General features: G+C 49.6%; 1 protein-coding gene across 6 annotated transcripts in view; it reads right to left on the reverse strand.

Moving 5' to 3' along the window:
• The window catches only part of LOC133349276 (dystonin-like), a 123,202-nt gene that overhangs the window by 23,380 nt on the left and 85,476 nt on the right, over positions 1-14,346 (reverse strand). For 4 of the 6 annotated variants that reach the window (XM_061562640.1, XM_061562639.1, XM_061562637.1 and 1 more), the window contains 4 exons: positions 13,425-13,532; positions 13,131-13,229; positions 1,546-1,659; positions 131-191 (listed from right to left, as the gene is read on the reverse strand). In XM_061562640.1, coding sequence (XP_061418624.1) covers positions 131-191; positions 1,546-1,659; positions 13,131-13,229; positions 13,425-13,532 — 382 coding nt within the window. Of the gene's footprint in view, positions 1-130; positions 192-1,545; positions 1,660-2,776; positions 6,121-9,233; positions 10,756-13,130; positions 13,230-13,424; positions 13,533-14,346 lie in introns of those variants that run through there. The other 2 variants (XR_009755924.1, XM_061562641.1) reach the window with 2 other exon arrangements.

A 14,346-nucleotide genomic window follows, 5' to 3' on the forward strand; every position in this document is an offset into this window, starting at 1 on the left:
AAAGTAACAACCACAAATGTCGACAGGGTCACAGTTGGCACGACAAAGATGTTAGCTAGTCAGCAGATCCTTCGTGAAATATCACAAATGAAAGGTTAATCAAACGCATGTAGCCAAGTGAAAACCATACCGGTTGCATCTTGCTCAGGCAGAGCATTCTGCGTTGATGATGGACTCTCATCACTGAAGACCTGCAGACAATACAATGAAAAAGCACCCGACGTCAATTCTTCTTTAGAATACAGAACAACAAAGCCTTTCAATGCTTCTCTTAAACACGTCCGTGTCGTATGCTACCCTATTACAACACAGGGTGCAATGGCGGCACAGTGGATAGTGCTCCGCACTCCGAACCAGCGACCCCAGTTTTGCTCCAGGACACAGCGAACGCCGGTGGCAAGCAATATCTGAACTTGACTATGATGGGCCCCCCTCTCGCCAATCTGCACTGACCAACGCGGTGAAGTACAGTCAACTGATCTGTATGGCCACCACAGGTATATGGGGAGGCCTTCATCCAGCAGCGGACCGATAGACGGCTGTAAATATAAAATATTACCATGTAAGCGAATCCTCGCTGTAATATTCACGCTTTCTGCGATTTCCCGTTTCTGACATATCGTTTCAAGATTCACTAAAGCGTTCCAATCGATAACATTCACATTCTTCCCTGATTTTACATTTTCCCACATGTAAACATTTCATTTGGCCGATTGCCCGTAAAGTACAGTACACAACATTGAGGTGTCGCTGAATAAAACCAACATGAATGTACGTTGCGAGATGCTTTTATCGAGTGGGTAACTCACGGTAGGGGGGGAGGTGTCATCATTGGGAGTGGGAGAGGAGTTATGGAAGAAGTATTCGAAGGTGGAGGAGGAGAAAAGAAGAGGAGATTCTTGCACTTAGAGAGGATGAGTGGCTAACCAGTGGAAGGCATTTTCAGAACGGTAAATGCAAGCAGTGTGGCATGCAGCAGTGGATTTTGGCCGGCGTTAATTTTGTTAACGAAATCGGTGTTGTAAATATTGTGGGTTTTTTTTTTTATATCGGTGAACGTTGACTGTGCACAAAAAAAGTTGCAATCATTCGCAAGGTTGGCTACGTATGGTGCAAAAGAAGTTCAACATAGATACTGTACGTGACTACGACCACTTACCAAAGACCAAAGCATGACATGACTATGACGCAACCAAATTAACGAGTGCCTGAATGACGATGCAGACTTGAGATAATTTAGTAAACGCTATCAGAGACCGCAGTGCGCCATGCTTGTGTGAAAGGATTTACCGAGTTCGCTTCTGGGCCGACTTGATATGGGAGGTGGGAGAGTGCTAAATGCACACCCCTCACACCAACATATCCCAAGTGAAAGCGGACTACATTTTTCATCACTTTCGTCGACAAGATTAAGAGGCTGACGGAATGAAATCCACTGAGACTTGACTAAAATCTCACCAACTAGACGAAGACTATGACGAAAATATATTTTTTAAAACGCTTCCGTAAATGAACACACGCTTTTTAGCGATGGCTCCCTCTCACCTGCGGAGCCGGGCTCCCTGCGCAGGTGTCCGCCGTTTCCTCTCCACCCCAATCCTCGCCGCGGTCGCTGGACACGAACTCCCCTCCAATCCCGGTGCACTTTCCCGTCGTCTCCTGCAAGCACGCCGGATTCGGTCAATTCACCGTCGGAACTCAATGGGCGACGAGCAAAAGAATGTCAGCAGTTGGATTTTAACCCCATTGCCGTGAAACCTGCGTCACCATGCTCGATGATACAGCAATCTCCAGTTGGTATTAAAATGAGTGACAATTTCTCACCGAATGCTTGCCAGTTAAATGAACACCTACGTGTATTTACAGAACACGTAAACGTGAAGACCATTTGGTTAAACAGACATTCGTTGTTGCTGCTCACAAGTTCACGCAGGTTTCTCTGCACGGAGTAAACATCCGCTGATTTTAAGAGCCCCATAATATTCCAAAAACGTGTAAACAGAACAGTGTTTCACCCAGACGACCTTTAGGCCACAGAAGCACCGCACACAACAAAAGTCCCGGCACCTTAACACCGGCAGTTAAAACAATCAGAGCAGCAGTGGCAGCAGGTAAGTTCACCCATAGCGTATGAAACATTTCATCTTACCGTCCACAACAATGTTCCTAGTACATGAGCACAAATCGTGAAAACGGTCAATGCCACAGAGGAGTCCTTCACGAGACAAGCACACCGAGGAATTATCTCATCAACAGTTGCAGATCCCGACACCGAAATGAAGTAAAGTGTACCGCCACCAGAGGAAGATAAAAGCCCATAGAACCTCGAAGGAGACCAAGGATTCCGTGCGTTTGAGAAGTGTTTATTGAGCAGCCAACCGCATTTCCATCACCCATTTACCATGGGTGTCAAAACAAGATATGTGCAGATAGTAACTGCTTTCTGAAGCACTTTGGTTTTAAGGGATACACCGAACTGCCGTAAAAAACATTAACCTTATAACTAAAATTTGCCAAATATCAGACTTATTGCATTGATATAATGAGATGCTCATTATCTGATTCGAATTCAAATAAATGTTGCACCGATTTGCAGTCGGCTTTATGTCGTATATTACTTTTTATTTTTACGCAGGCAACGAAGCAAACAGAGCTTAGTTGTCTCAAAGTCAGCCCTTCTGCACATTTCCACGAACACTTGTCCGTTTGACACGAGCGGAAGTCCCGTCACCTAAAGCACGATGACCCACCACCACCAACAACAACATGGGGAGACCTGTCGCGATTTCTCTCGTCTTGGGCTTGCGTGGCTTCGTCAAAATGCAGAGTGGCCCAGGAGCCGAACTGCCGAAGGATTCCACGAACTTGAACGTTGCATTTGTGTTTCAGCGGCCGTGAAACCTCGTGGCGTTTCATTGTCTCTCGCCCTTGCCTGAACGGCATCATCGGCTTGGACGATTCTGGGTCTTGAAGTTGTCACCACTGGCTATTTAATCTGTGCATTGACACCACGTGGGAGGGGGCTGCATAGTTTTTTCTGGGGTTTTCTTTGAAATTGAAAATTCATGCCATGGAGATTGGTTCGTGGCATTTGAGGTAAATCTGAATCACATTCTCCTCCAGTTTCAGTTGTATATAACCGTTACACAGTAATAACCCATAATCATACCATCATTACAACTTCTTATAAGTTAAGGATTGATGATTTAATCTTAACTTGCGACATCTAAAGATGCATCTATCGTTTACAGAACTTGAATCGCGCTAACAATATCTACAAAAATAATGGTATGCCCGAGTGTATATTTCCACCACATTGAATTAAAGTAAAAAAAGCAAAGCAAAGCTCCTCTGTAACTGACGTCGTCAACTATATCTAACAATCCAGGCGGCTGGCATGAATTATGAGAGACGGGTGAGACATCCGACATTCTAGAGTGCAATCTTCAGACATCAGCGTTTTCTCCTATGTACACTTTCGTAGTGCTTACGCGTTTTTGGATGCACACGCGCACACACTCAACGTGCGCACGCACGTAACCGGGTCAACGTCCGGCCGTGCATGCGCGTGCCGTGCCCGCTTCAGAACGGGTGCGGGGTGGACAGCGACCACCGTCCGCCGTTGACGCTGGCCGTGCCGTAGCCCGAGGAGGAGTGACTCGTGCCGGACGCGTCGAAGCTCCCCCTGCGCGAGCTGGCCCTCGAGCCCGAGGTGGGGCTCACGTCTCCGACGCTGTAGGAGCTCGGGAAGCCTTTCGTGGAAGAGGTGGAGGCCTCGAGCAGCCTGAGCCCCGTCAGGGGGTCCACGACAGAGGAGTCGAGCGCCTCCTTGTAGGATATCCTCAGCTTGGTCTTGGGGCAGGTCAGGCACTTGGAGTAGTTGTTGACGTCACGGAGCTTCTGCACCGTGCGCGCATCCACAGTGCCGTTTTTCAGGGCCTCTTCCATCGTCACCCTCCCCGAGGTGTCGGGCTCGATGAGGCCGCCGGTAAGGTACTGCGCCTCCAGGAAGCGCTGGCCCGTCTCGTAGTAGAGCCAGCCCTTCCTCATGGCCTGTGCTGTCGACATCCTCTTGCCCGTTTTAGGGTCTTCGAATCCGGTGTGAGCCTTCTGCGCCAGCGCGATCCTCTCTGACATTTGCCTGTCAATTATGCCGCGGTTGGCCGCATCTTGAATGAGCATTTTCTGCCCAGTGAACGGGCTAATTATGCCGCCGGTGCACGCCTGGCCTTCGTACAGCCTTTGCGCCGTGATGACATCGACCAGGTTTCTGGCAATAGCTTCCCTGATGGTGATCTTTTCCAAACTGTGGAGGTCAAATATTCCAGCGATAAGAGATTTTTCCTCTGTGGGGTCACTGACGGGACTGTTCGGGAGCAACGGCACGGGGCTCCTCTTTGGGCTGAGCGGGGCCGAATCCGAACTTGTCGACGAGCAACGGGAACGATATCCACTTCCGGTCAGCATGTCGGCGAAATCGGCGATGGATATCTTACCCGCCTGGTAGAGATTAAAGTTGGCTTTGTCGATGAAGCCCCTGGCAAGAGCCTCGTTGATGTTGTACTTCAGCCCCGATTTGGTGTCCTGCAAAACGGAGATGGTCGTTCCATCTGGCATCGTCGTCGTGACGTCTTCCCATTCGCACTCCTGTTCCGAGAGCTCAATGTAGGACTTCAAGTCGATAAGGTCCTTGCAGTAGGCCTCGTACAGGGTCATTTCCGTCCCGATGTCAGGGTCTACGATGACAATTCTCCGCTTCCGGATGGAGGACGTGCTCGACAGCTTCCTGTCGCGCACTTTCGCCTTGATGGGCAGGAGGCGCAGGCCACTGTGAGGCTCAGTCATGCAGCGCTGCATGAGCTCCTGGTACGTGACGCTCTCTTCCGTGTTTGGGTCAAAAAATCCTTTGACAACGCGGCCGCTCTCTGACAAAGCCCTCTTCGTCTCCTCGTCCACGAGGCCCAGCGGAACGGCATCCTCCAGAGGGATTCGCAACCCGAGTTGCGAGTTTACGATCCCACCAGTGGCCACCTGCACTTCCAGGAGACGTAGTCCCTGGTGTTTCGTCACCAGCCCCCTCTGTATCGCTGCAAACAAGGGCACTGGGTTCCCAGATGCCGCCTTCTCGGTCGACAGAAGCTTTTCCCTGAACTCGGCACCAATGAGGCCCTTTTGTATGGCAGCGTCCAAGGTCAGCTTGCAGGCCGTGGCAGGGTCAATAATGTATCCAGTGGCTACCTGCGCCTCCAGAAGCTCGAAGGCAGTGTCAGCTCTAATAAGTCCCCTTTTCATGGCGTTATAGAAACACACTTTCTCTTTGGTGTTTTCCAAAAAAATGCCAGCAATGCTGTTCTTCGTCAGGCTGTATTTCTCAATCATTTTGCTCACTTCATCAGCCGATCGTTTTCCCTCTTCTACCTCCTTCGCGACGCTCGGATGCAACACCTTGGAGTCTACGAGCTCCTGCAGGGAAATGTCACCAACGGGGCCCCTGAAGGTGACGGTCTTCATGACTTCCTGACTGTCCGCGCCATCCTGGATGGCCTGAGCGATCGCCAAGACGAGCGTTTCGATGATAATCTTGCCAGATCTGTACTCCGACAGCAGCTTTCTCCGCTGTTCCTCCGATAAAATATTGGACTGCACGAGCTCCCAGGCGGTCACGTCCTTGCCCGCGAATGGGCCCGAGGGAATGTTGGCGGTCGAATTTAAGAGCGACTGTTTGAGTCCTTCTTCGGTGGACAGGTCGGGCGACTTGTCGCACGGGGATGAGGTCGTGATCGTGATTTTCGTCTCTTTCTTACAAATGCTCCTGGGCTCGTAAAGCCTCTCCAGCGCCGCACCCGACTGCTCGCCGAAGGACTCCTCCACCTGCTTTTGCAGTTGCTTGTTCTTCTCCAGCTGATGCATTTTCTGCTGCGCTTCGTTCTCCGCCATAGACCTCACCCGGGAGATTTCCTCCTCGTAGATCTTGGCCAGCCTTGCCTTCTCTTCGTCGATCATCGTCTGCTTGAGGAGGAGAGACTCCTTCTCCGTCTGGTGCCTCAGGTTCTCATCCTTGATTTTCTTCTGCAATGTCTCAATCTCGTGCGTGATCTTTGTGCCTGCAACCTGATCTCTCTGAGGAAAGAAACAAGTGTTAATACATTTTTCCGTGCAAATAGGTGGCTTATGCACACACACATACTGTTTGGATCATACCAGATTTGACTTATGGCTTTTGAGACTATTTATTTATTCCATAAAGTATTAAATATTTGAGCAAAGAAGCCATTCAACCATCTAGGCAATGCTTTTGGATAAACGCCGACCATTTGAGACGTATTTAACTATACCGTTAGGTGAGTATCCTTAACTTCGACGAGGTATAAGGGCTCATTGACTTTTCACATCTTGTTTTCCAGACAGACCTAGATTCTCCCCCCCCCACACACAAGGTCCCCACGAGGTTGGGGCAACGGGCCCATCACTCCACCCCCCCGCCCCCAAGTATAGCCCTGAAGGGCCGACTGACCACCCCCTCCCCCGCCACCCCCTGTGTTTTTTTTCTGTTCCCCGCGTGTTCTTGTCACAAAACAAAAAGGGAGACCTGGATGATGAATAAAGTACTCACCAGCGCAAACGTTTCCTCACAAAGAACACGATTCGTTGTATCAAATTACATGATTTACATTATGAGGCATCATTATTTAGTTTTTTATCAGAACTCCCAAATGTACTGTAGATGAGCATGCAAATACATACATTAATTTAAAAGTTGTCCTCCCAATTAAAGGACACGACGAAAAATTGTGTCCTATAAAAGATAAAGGTGCAGCCTTGCAATTGCTAGCTCAAAGCCACTGCTGGCAGATGGACCTCCACTAAAGAGGGGCAGCTCTCGACAGCCCCACTAAAGGGTAGATTGGCCCTTTGTTCCACGCTGGATAGACGTGTTGGTAGAGGTGGGAATACCCACACTTTACCTCACCACACGCGACACGCCAATAAACTGTAGTAGGCTAATGACAATTATTCACGTTATAGCCACCAAGTACTGCTTCTTACTCTATGCACGAATGCACAATGGGGTTTTGTGAACCAGATACTATACCAATGTTTGCATTGTCGAACGCGACGACAATTTTGCAAGTCAATGCATGTGTAATTGTGGGCGTGCCTATTGATTAACAAAAAATAAGGCCATTGTTGCGAGTCTGTACAAATATTTAAAGCTTTGTTTTCGAGGTGTTTCAACTGCCCCTCCTTTTGAGTATACACGAGATAGCAAATTAATACGGGCTGTGTTCCAGTCTGTAGGCGAGGCGTGCATGTGGAGTGGATAAGTGTGCTGGCAGTGGCTTCACCATCAGAGTTTTCTCCAACAGACGCGGCCACCGCAGCCAACGCAGCTTGCCAGGAGAACCGCTCTGGTGGGAACCCACCACTGGATGCATTATCATCATCATTGCCACCACCACCTCACCTTTCCTTCATGTTCCAATTATCAACTAGTCCCATACATTCTCATTGAGACCCCATCACCACCACCACCACAGGTTGCCTTCATGATTAAATAATCATGTGGTCTGCCTGAGACTGCCTCTCCAACCTGGAACCACGGACTTCCATTGACCTCAGTCTATTTTTCCTATTTTTTTATGTCAGTCATCTATTATTGTTTTATTATCGATTAATTTTTCACTGTGACTTGTTGCAAATGTCGGAGAAGCGGCGTTGTTTTATTTTTTGTTGATGAAACCCGATTGAATAGCTTATTGGCTCACAGGGTAATTCAAAATACTGAAACTGAATGTTCAACAAGGCTTTGCAGTGCCACACCATGGCTTTAAGCAACCAGTAGCTTATCCACTCCAGATAGGTCCTATGTATGGTACGTGGAAATTGAACAACCCAGCCACTCTTTACGAAGGCACAGCCAATCTCATACAGAGCGGATAAACGTCTTGATCCATGTGGGCAAAACTTTTCACTAAACGCACACGCAGCCATGTTCGTCTATCCATTATAAATACACAATTAGGGATAAATAACCAATCTTAACATTATAAGATGTTCACCAGTTCTAATGAATTTTCTTTTTAATTATGGGGTGTAAAATACTTTTAAAAACAAATCAGTAATACTTTATTTTAACGTTGCTTAAGTTATATCGATGTATCGCCTGATAATGTACAAATTAGTGATGATTAAATTGAAAACAACATTTATCTATCTCAATGAAAATTGTCTAAACTACACATAAATGTACCTGGCATTATTTGTAGATAGTTTTTTATTAAATAAATACAAATAATTGAACCACAAAGACGTTCATTTATCAAATACAAATGTGTTCTTCATGTTCTTTTCTCTCTCTTCATATATTTAGCAAATGATGTATAACGATCACATCAAATAAAGCAAGTTCATTAAATAAATAAGTATTCATATCAGAGCGATGAGCGAAGTTAGTGCTGGGGCAAAGCCCTTTGGGGGCCTTAAGCAGAAATTATTAGTGGGTGTTCTCGCTACAATGATTAGATCCTGCACAGGCTACTCGGGTTCCTAAGCTTCTGGTTAGTTTGCTCGTGCATATTGCCACCACCACTACAGGGGTCAAACACATTTGTTGCTTTGCATCTCAGCGCGCGTTCGGCGTTCGCTTTAGCAGCAAGGTCAGCGCAATCTACAAGCGGGTGGACGTCTAACTTGGGCGACGGAATACCTGCGTTAACATTTTCAGCCGCTCATATTCCTCATTGATCTTCCGGTTCCCTTCCTCTGCCTTCTCGCACACCGCCTCCATCTTCCTCAGCTCCTCCTCCAAGCGCCGCTCGGCGGCCTTCTCCTGCTCCGCGAGCCGCCGCTGCCTCTCCGTCTCCTGCTCGGCCTCCGCCTTCTGCCCCTTGAGCTCCTCCAGAAGGCCGTGCTGCCTCTGCAAACCTTCCTCCATCTGACGCAGCCTCTCGGCCTCGTGCGCCACCCTGCGAACCATCTCCTCCTGCTTGGTCTGCGTGGCCGCCTCGAGCAGCATCTCCTCTCTGTTGCTCCGCTGCTCCTTCTGCTGCTCCGTGCTCACCTTCCTCTTCATCGTGGCCACCTCAGACTCCACTGCCTTTTGCTTTTGAATTGCCAGGCGCTCAGCCTCCTGCGATGCCTTCACCTCCTGCGCGATTTTCTTCTGGTGCAGCTTCAGCTCGTCGATGTAAGCCTTCTGCTCCGAAATCTCCCTCTCCAGTTGGCGCTTCTCTAAGACGGCCTGATCGGCCTGGGCCTTCAGAGCCTCGACGTCTCTTTCTACGACTTCCTTGGTCTTCTCGATACTTTCAGAGTGAAGCTTCAATTTCTCCACCCTTTCGCCCAGAAGATGTTTTTCTCTGTCGAGAATGTCCATTCTCCGTTTCAACTCTGCCTCCTTTTGGGTGACCTGAGCCTCAAAGGAAGATTCCACGAAATGCTTCTCCTTTCAATCTGATCCTTCAACACTTGCAGCCGTTGTTCATATGCCTTTTGCAGGGCTCCTGTTTGTTTCTGTATGTCTGTGGTCGATCTCTTGGTCAGTGACAGCTCTTCCTGCATTTGCTTCATCTTCCTCACGTATTCTTGCTCTGTCTTCATTTTTTCCTTGATCAGCTGATCTGCCTTCTGGATTTTTTGCGAAAGCAATTTGATCTGCTCTACCTGCTCCCGAACTTTGACTTCAGCCATGCCCTTTTCTTGCTGCAATAAATGAATTTGAGCCCTGAGTTCCGCCAGCTGCTCCACCGATTTCTCCTTCGACTTAGTCAGCTCCTCGACCTTCAACTTGAGCATCTCCATCTGCTTCAGGTCACTCTCTTTGGTCCGAGCGAAGCTGTCTATCTCCATCAGAAGCTGCCTTTCCTGGGCCGACGCTTCACTGTGTTTCATGCGTTCGAGCTGCAGTGCTTCTATAATGAACATCAGCTGCTGCTTGGCCTCCATCTCGGCCATCCCGTGCTTCTGCAGACGTTCAGTGGCTTCCGCGTCCAGCCTGTGCATGTGCTGCGCCGACTGCCGCACCTTCATGCTCAGCTGACCTTCGGTGAAGGCCTTTTGCGCCAACATATCCTCCGTTCTTTTCTTCTGCACCTGGATCTGCTCAAGGTGTGCCTCCCGTCTTTTCAACTCCATCTCCATGTTCACCCTGACCGCCTTGCCGGCTTCGGTTTTCTCCCTCAGGACGCGGAGGTGTTCTTCCGCAGCGAGGCTCCTCAGCTGGCCCTGCTGGTGGACGAGCTTCAGGTCGTTGAGCTCCCTCTCCGTGGCCTCGGTTGCGCGCGAGATTTCCTCCAACTTCGCCTTCAGATCTTTTGCCTCCTGCTCAGCAGCGTCCTTTTTCCTCTGGATGTCGGACGAAGCCTGTTCGTGCCGCTTGAGCTCCTCCTCCGCTCCCCCGCGGATGTCCGTGATGTCCCGGGACAGCCTCAACGGGCTCTTAACCTCCTTGGGAGACAGGGTGGGACTCGCGCCGCGATCGGCTCGCGTTCGCCGCTCCTCCACCGTGATCTCGGTTGAGATCATCCGCGGCCGCCCCGCCGACGGCTCCCCCGCGGGGAAGAAAATCTTGTCTCTCTTCAGCTTCTGGACGTGCACCTTCCCGTGTTCGTCAACAGTCCTCGTCACCGACTTCTCGACGAGCGTCACTCTCTGCCGAGCTCTGGGCGACGTGAGTCTCTCGAGGGTCCCGCCCTCCCGGACGTTTCCTTCCTCAACTATTCCCACGGCGACGCTCGGCACGGCTTCGGCCTGCTTCTGCCGTGGCTCGTTCCAGGACAGACATCGATCGTTAGCGGACGCCTCCGCCGCCTTCGATTCGCCGCGAAAAGCTGAAGCTTACCTCGGAGAGCGGCAAAGCACCGCCCACCGGCAGCGGAGCGAAGCGCAAACCACGGAAGGTTTTGTTTTCTCAAGGCAACGGCGCGCATGCTGCGCGTGGAGCCGCTCCAGCTCAGAATAAAAAGCGATGCTTTGGCGTGGCCATTGCAGAGGGGCGACGCTTAGTTGGGTGCTTTGCTCACGCTCGCTGCTCTTGGATGCCATGCGTCGTCCGCACATCGCTGAAGCGGCCAAGCATTTTGGGGTTTTGCACGCCATGCAGACAGGATTTACACCACCCTACGATCAGATTCTTGTCGGTTTCAACACATTAAGCCTCCTTGATCAGAGTACTCCTTATCCTTAATACAGAACAGCCCATACATTCCCCTCACTATTTTCACGTGTAAACCATTTAAATAATTGTGCTGTGACCTGTATTGGATGCACTTAACTCTCGATTATCTGTAGGAAGATTATCCGAATTATGGGGGAAAAAAATATCTGCAAAATGCTCACTGGTTTAATTATAAGCTGCTCCTCACACATGGAAGGTCAGGGTCTCAGTGCCCACGTCACCATGTGCACCGAATACATCAAGAAGCGATAAAGTACATGACACATTCTACTTTTTTGCCCCTAATGCTACCTTGTTAAAAGAAAAATGTTTTTTAAGAGCCAAGCATATGTTTTGCATAATCCACATTATTGTGAATCAAAGCAATCCATCTGCCCCCCACCATTACCCACAGACAATCGAGAGTTGACTGTTATAATAGGAAAAATAATCTACTCAGGTACTTCCTTATCCTCAACGTATGATAATCCCTCAAAATAGAACCAAGATAACGTTGTATGACACCTCCATCTGCCGAAATGCAGTCCGTTAATATTGCGTTTTAATAATATTTTTCAAAGCTAAGCGTGATATCACTTGTTTACTCGTGTACTTCACGGTTAACCTGTAATGGGCTTCGACGCGATCCTGCACGGAAGCAATCGGTGGTTTCGGGGCAAGAGACGGCTTGTGCAGCCAGCTCACAAACAACAGCAACAAGCAGCGGCACACACACACACACAATCAAAGCCACACTTCGCTTCACACAGTATCCCCCGCTTGGCGAATACTGTCGGCGATGACAGCGGACGCTGTATTGCCGCCACGCGCCAGGAACTCGGCCGCTCACGAAGCGATGGGAGAGCGCGGGGGGTGCGTCTCCCTTGTTAATGCGGTTCACAGCCAGGCGGAAGAAAAAAAAACAAACAAACCGCAGAGCGGCCTTTTGGCCATCGCTGCAAACGCCGCCGCCGTCGTCGAAACACGACGGCAACGCGCTACCGCAGTGGCCCTTCCATTTTAAGAGGTCGGCTTTTGATGAACCGTTGACATTTATGTTTGAAAAAAACCTCTCAAAACGCGCAACAAACATTGAAATCGGTTAACTTGTTTTCAAATGGGGGGCAACTGTCAACGAAGCAGCCAGGCGGAGCCATGGCCCCGGGCGCGGCAGCTTCGTAGAGTTGCCGGTCGGATGAGTGTGCAGGGGACGGTCCATGAAATGTGCCCCGAATTAAATGATTCGCGCGCAGCCAAAGCTGATCTTTTTACCACTGCATTCCACTTGAAATAAAAGTGCCACCGTATAATAACTTGCATTCAATGGAGTATTACATTGCCATCAAATTTGGCTCTAATTTGTCAAGATAAAAGTTTAAAAAAACACAACACAGGCAAACAGTTTGTAAATATATAATACCTGTAAATGCAGAGCTGGCAGACAGAAAGTAAACGTCAACTTTGGATAAAGGTGCGTCCAGTGCTTATGAATGCAGAGGGCACACAATGGGATTGTGTTCAATTTCCAGAAGTTACACACAAGGCATGACCATTAAACAGGCATCCTATCATAACAATATGGGGGAACAAACGTAAACAGTGTGGTTGGGGTGGCAGTCCTGATGGGTCCACAAATTTAGCCTTTCATGATCTCTCTTTTGCTTACCCTCTTAAGCAGTGGTTCTTAACCTGGGATGCACGCATCCCCTGGGGGTGCGAGATGCCCTTTCTGGGGGTGGGAGACGTGGCCAGATGTTTTTTCGAAGGTGAATCGTCGAAAACTAAAATTAAGCACGGGCACGTTAGTACAACTACTTTGTTTCATCAAACCCATACGCATTTATTAACATTAGAATGTTGTTGTTACGATTGAGAACCAAAGGGGTGCAAGGCTGCAGTAAAGATTAAGAACCACTGCTCTAAAGAGACCACGTGTCCCCTGCCGGGTGGCTGGGGAGGTCTGACTGGAGCTCACCTCCTGCTGCTGTAGGTGCTGCAGCGAGTCACTGATGGTCTTCACACGGTGACCCGTGAGGTTCACGAGAGCCGTGTAGCGACCTCGCAGGTCCAGAAACTGACCCGGAATACACAGTGGGACGCGCACACGCCCGCAGTCAAGGTTAGCGGGAAGTAATACATCACCTTACAATGTGTCTGAAAGCAAATGCACTTGGGCAGGACCCTCGTGACAAAGAGTCGTGAGACTCGGTGAGGCTTCTCTGGGTAAATAAGTGTAACAATAGACAACAAGTCGAGCAAGTGGGCTCACCTCTTGCGCGATGGTGTCAGCTTCTGACTGCTGCCACTGGTGCCTGCTGGGGCCACTGTGCGCCGATTCCACCAGGGCGCGATACTCCATCAGCTGCATCTCATACTCCTACGTGAAGCAGGCGGCACAAGGACAAAGATCCCTCGTTTCGCCTTCACAGACTGTTGGGGGCAAGGTGCTGTTAGCGAGCACATATGAAAGCCGGCACAACGCACGAGGGGGTGGGTGGCCGACACCATGCCCGACCGCCTTTGTCTCCCCAGTGTCGATGTTTACACACCGCAGTAGGTACTCATTTGAGGCTGAGTCGACCTAAGGGAGGCACAGGACCGGTTCAGATAATCGTCACTGGCGTTGGCCGTGATTGGGAATCGAACCCGGGTCGCCATGTTCGTAGCGCAGCGTAGCGCTAACCGCTACACTACCACTGAACCAGGCAGCACAACACACACACATGAACACAGGCAGCAGGGTTTGGCAAACGCATACAAGGCTAAGTTGGCAGGGAATTACATAGGCATATGTACATATATACATACTAGCCTTTTGCCCGTCCAAGGACGGGTGTATTGCAGTAAATCTGAAACTTGCAAGGGAAAAGCATATCGCAACGTGATATTTATTGCATCAATTCGTGTGCAATTTGTAAGGCCGCGGTGACACAGATCTAGTTCATTTAAAGGTTATAATCCCTTGTTCATCATGACGTCCTTTTTACTTTGATGTCTCAACAGCGTTACGGAGACCGCGTGACGTGAGGGTTGTAAGTTGACGCCGAGGAGGGGGGAGGAGGCGCCTCGCCCCCCCCATGTGGAGTGACATCAGCCGCTAATTATTATGAATGGGGGGGGGGGGTGTCCATTTGGAGAACGTCACCTTACAATGATTATTAATGTGGGGGGCTGTTCGATGTGGAGTGACG

This window comes from Lethenteron reissneri, chromosome 29, assembly GCF_015708825.2.
Source record: "Lethenteron reissneri isolate LAM-NWPU_2019-01 chromosome 29, ASM1570882v1, whole genome shotgun sequence".
In the NCBI taxonomy this organism is placed as follows: Eukaryota; Metazoa; Chordata; class Hyperoartia; order Petromyzontiformes; family Petromyzontidae; genus Lethenteron; species Lethenteron reissneri.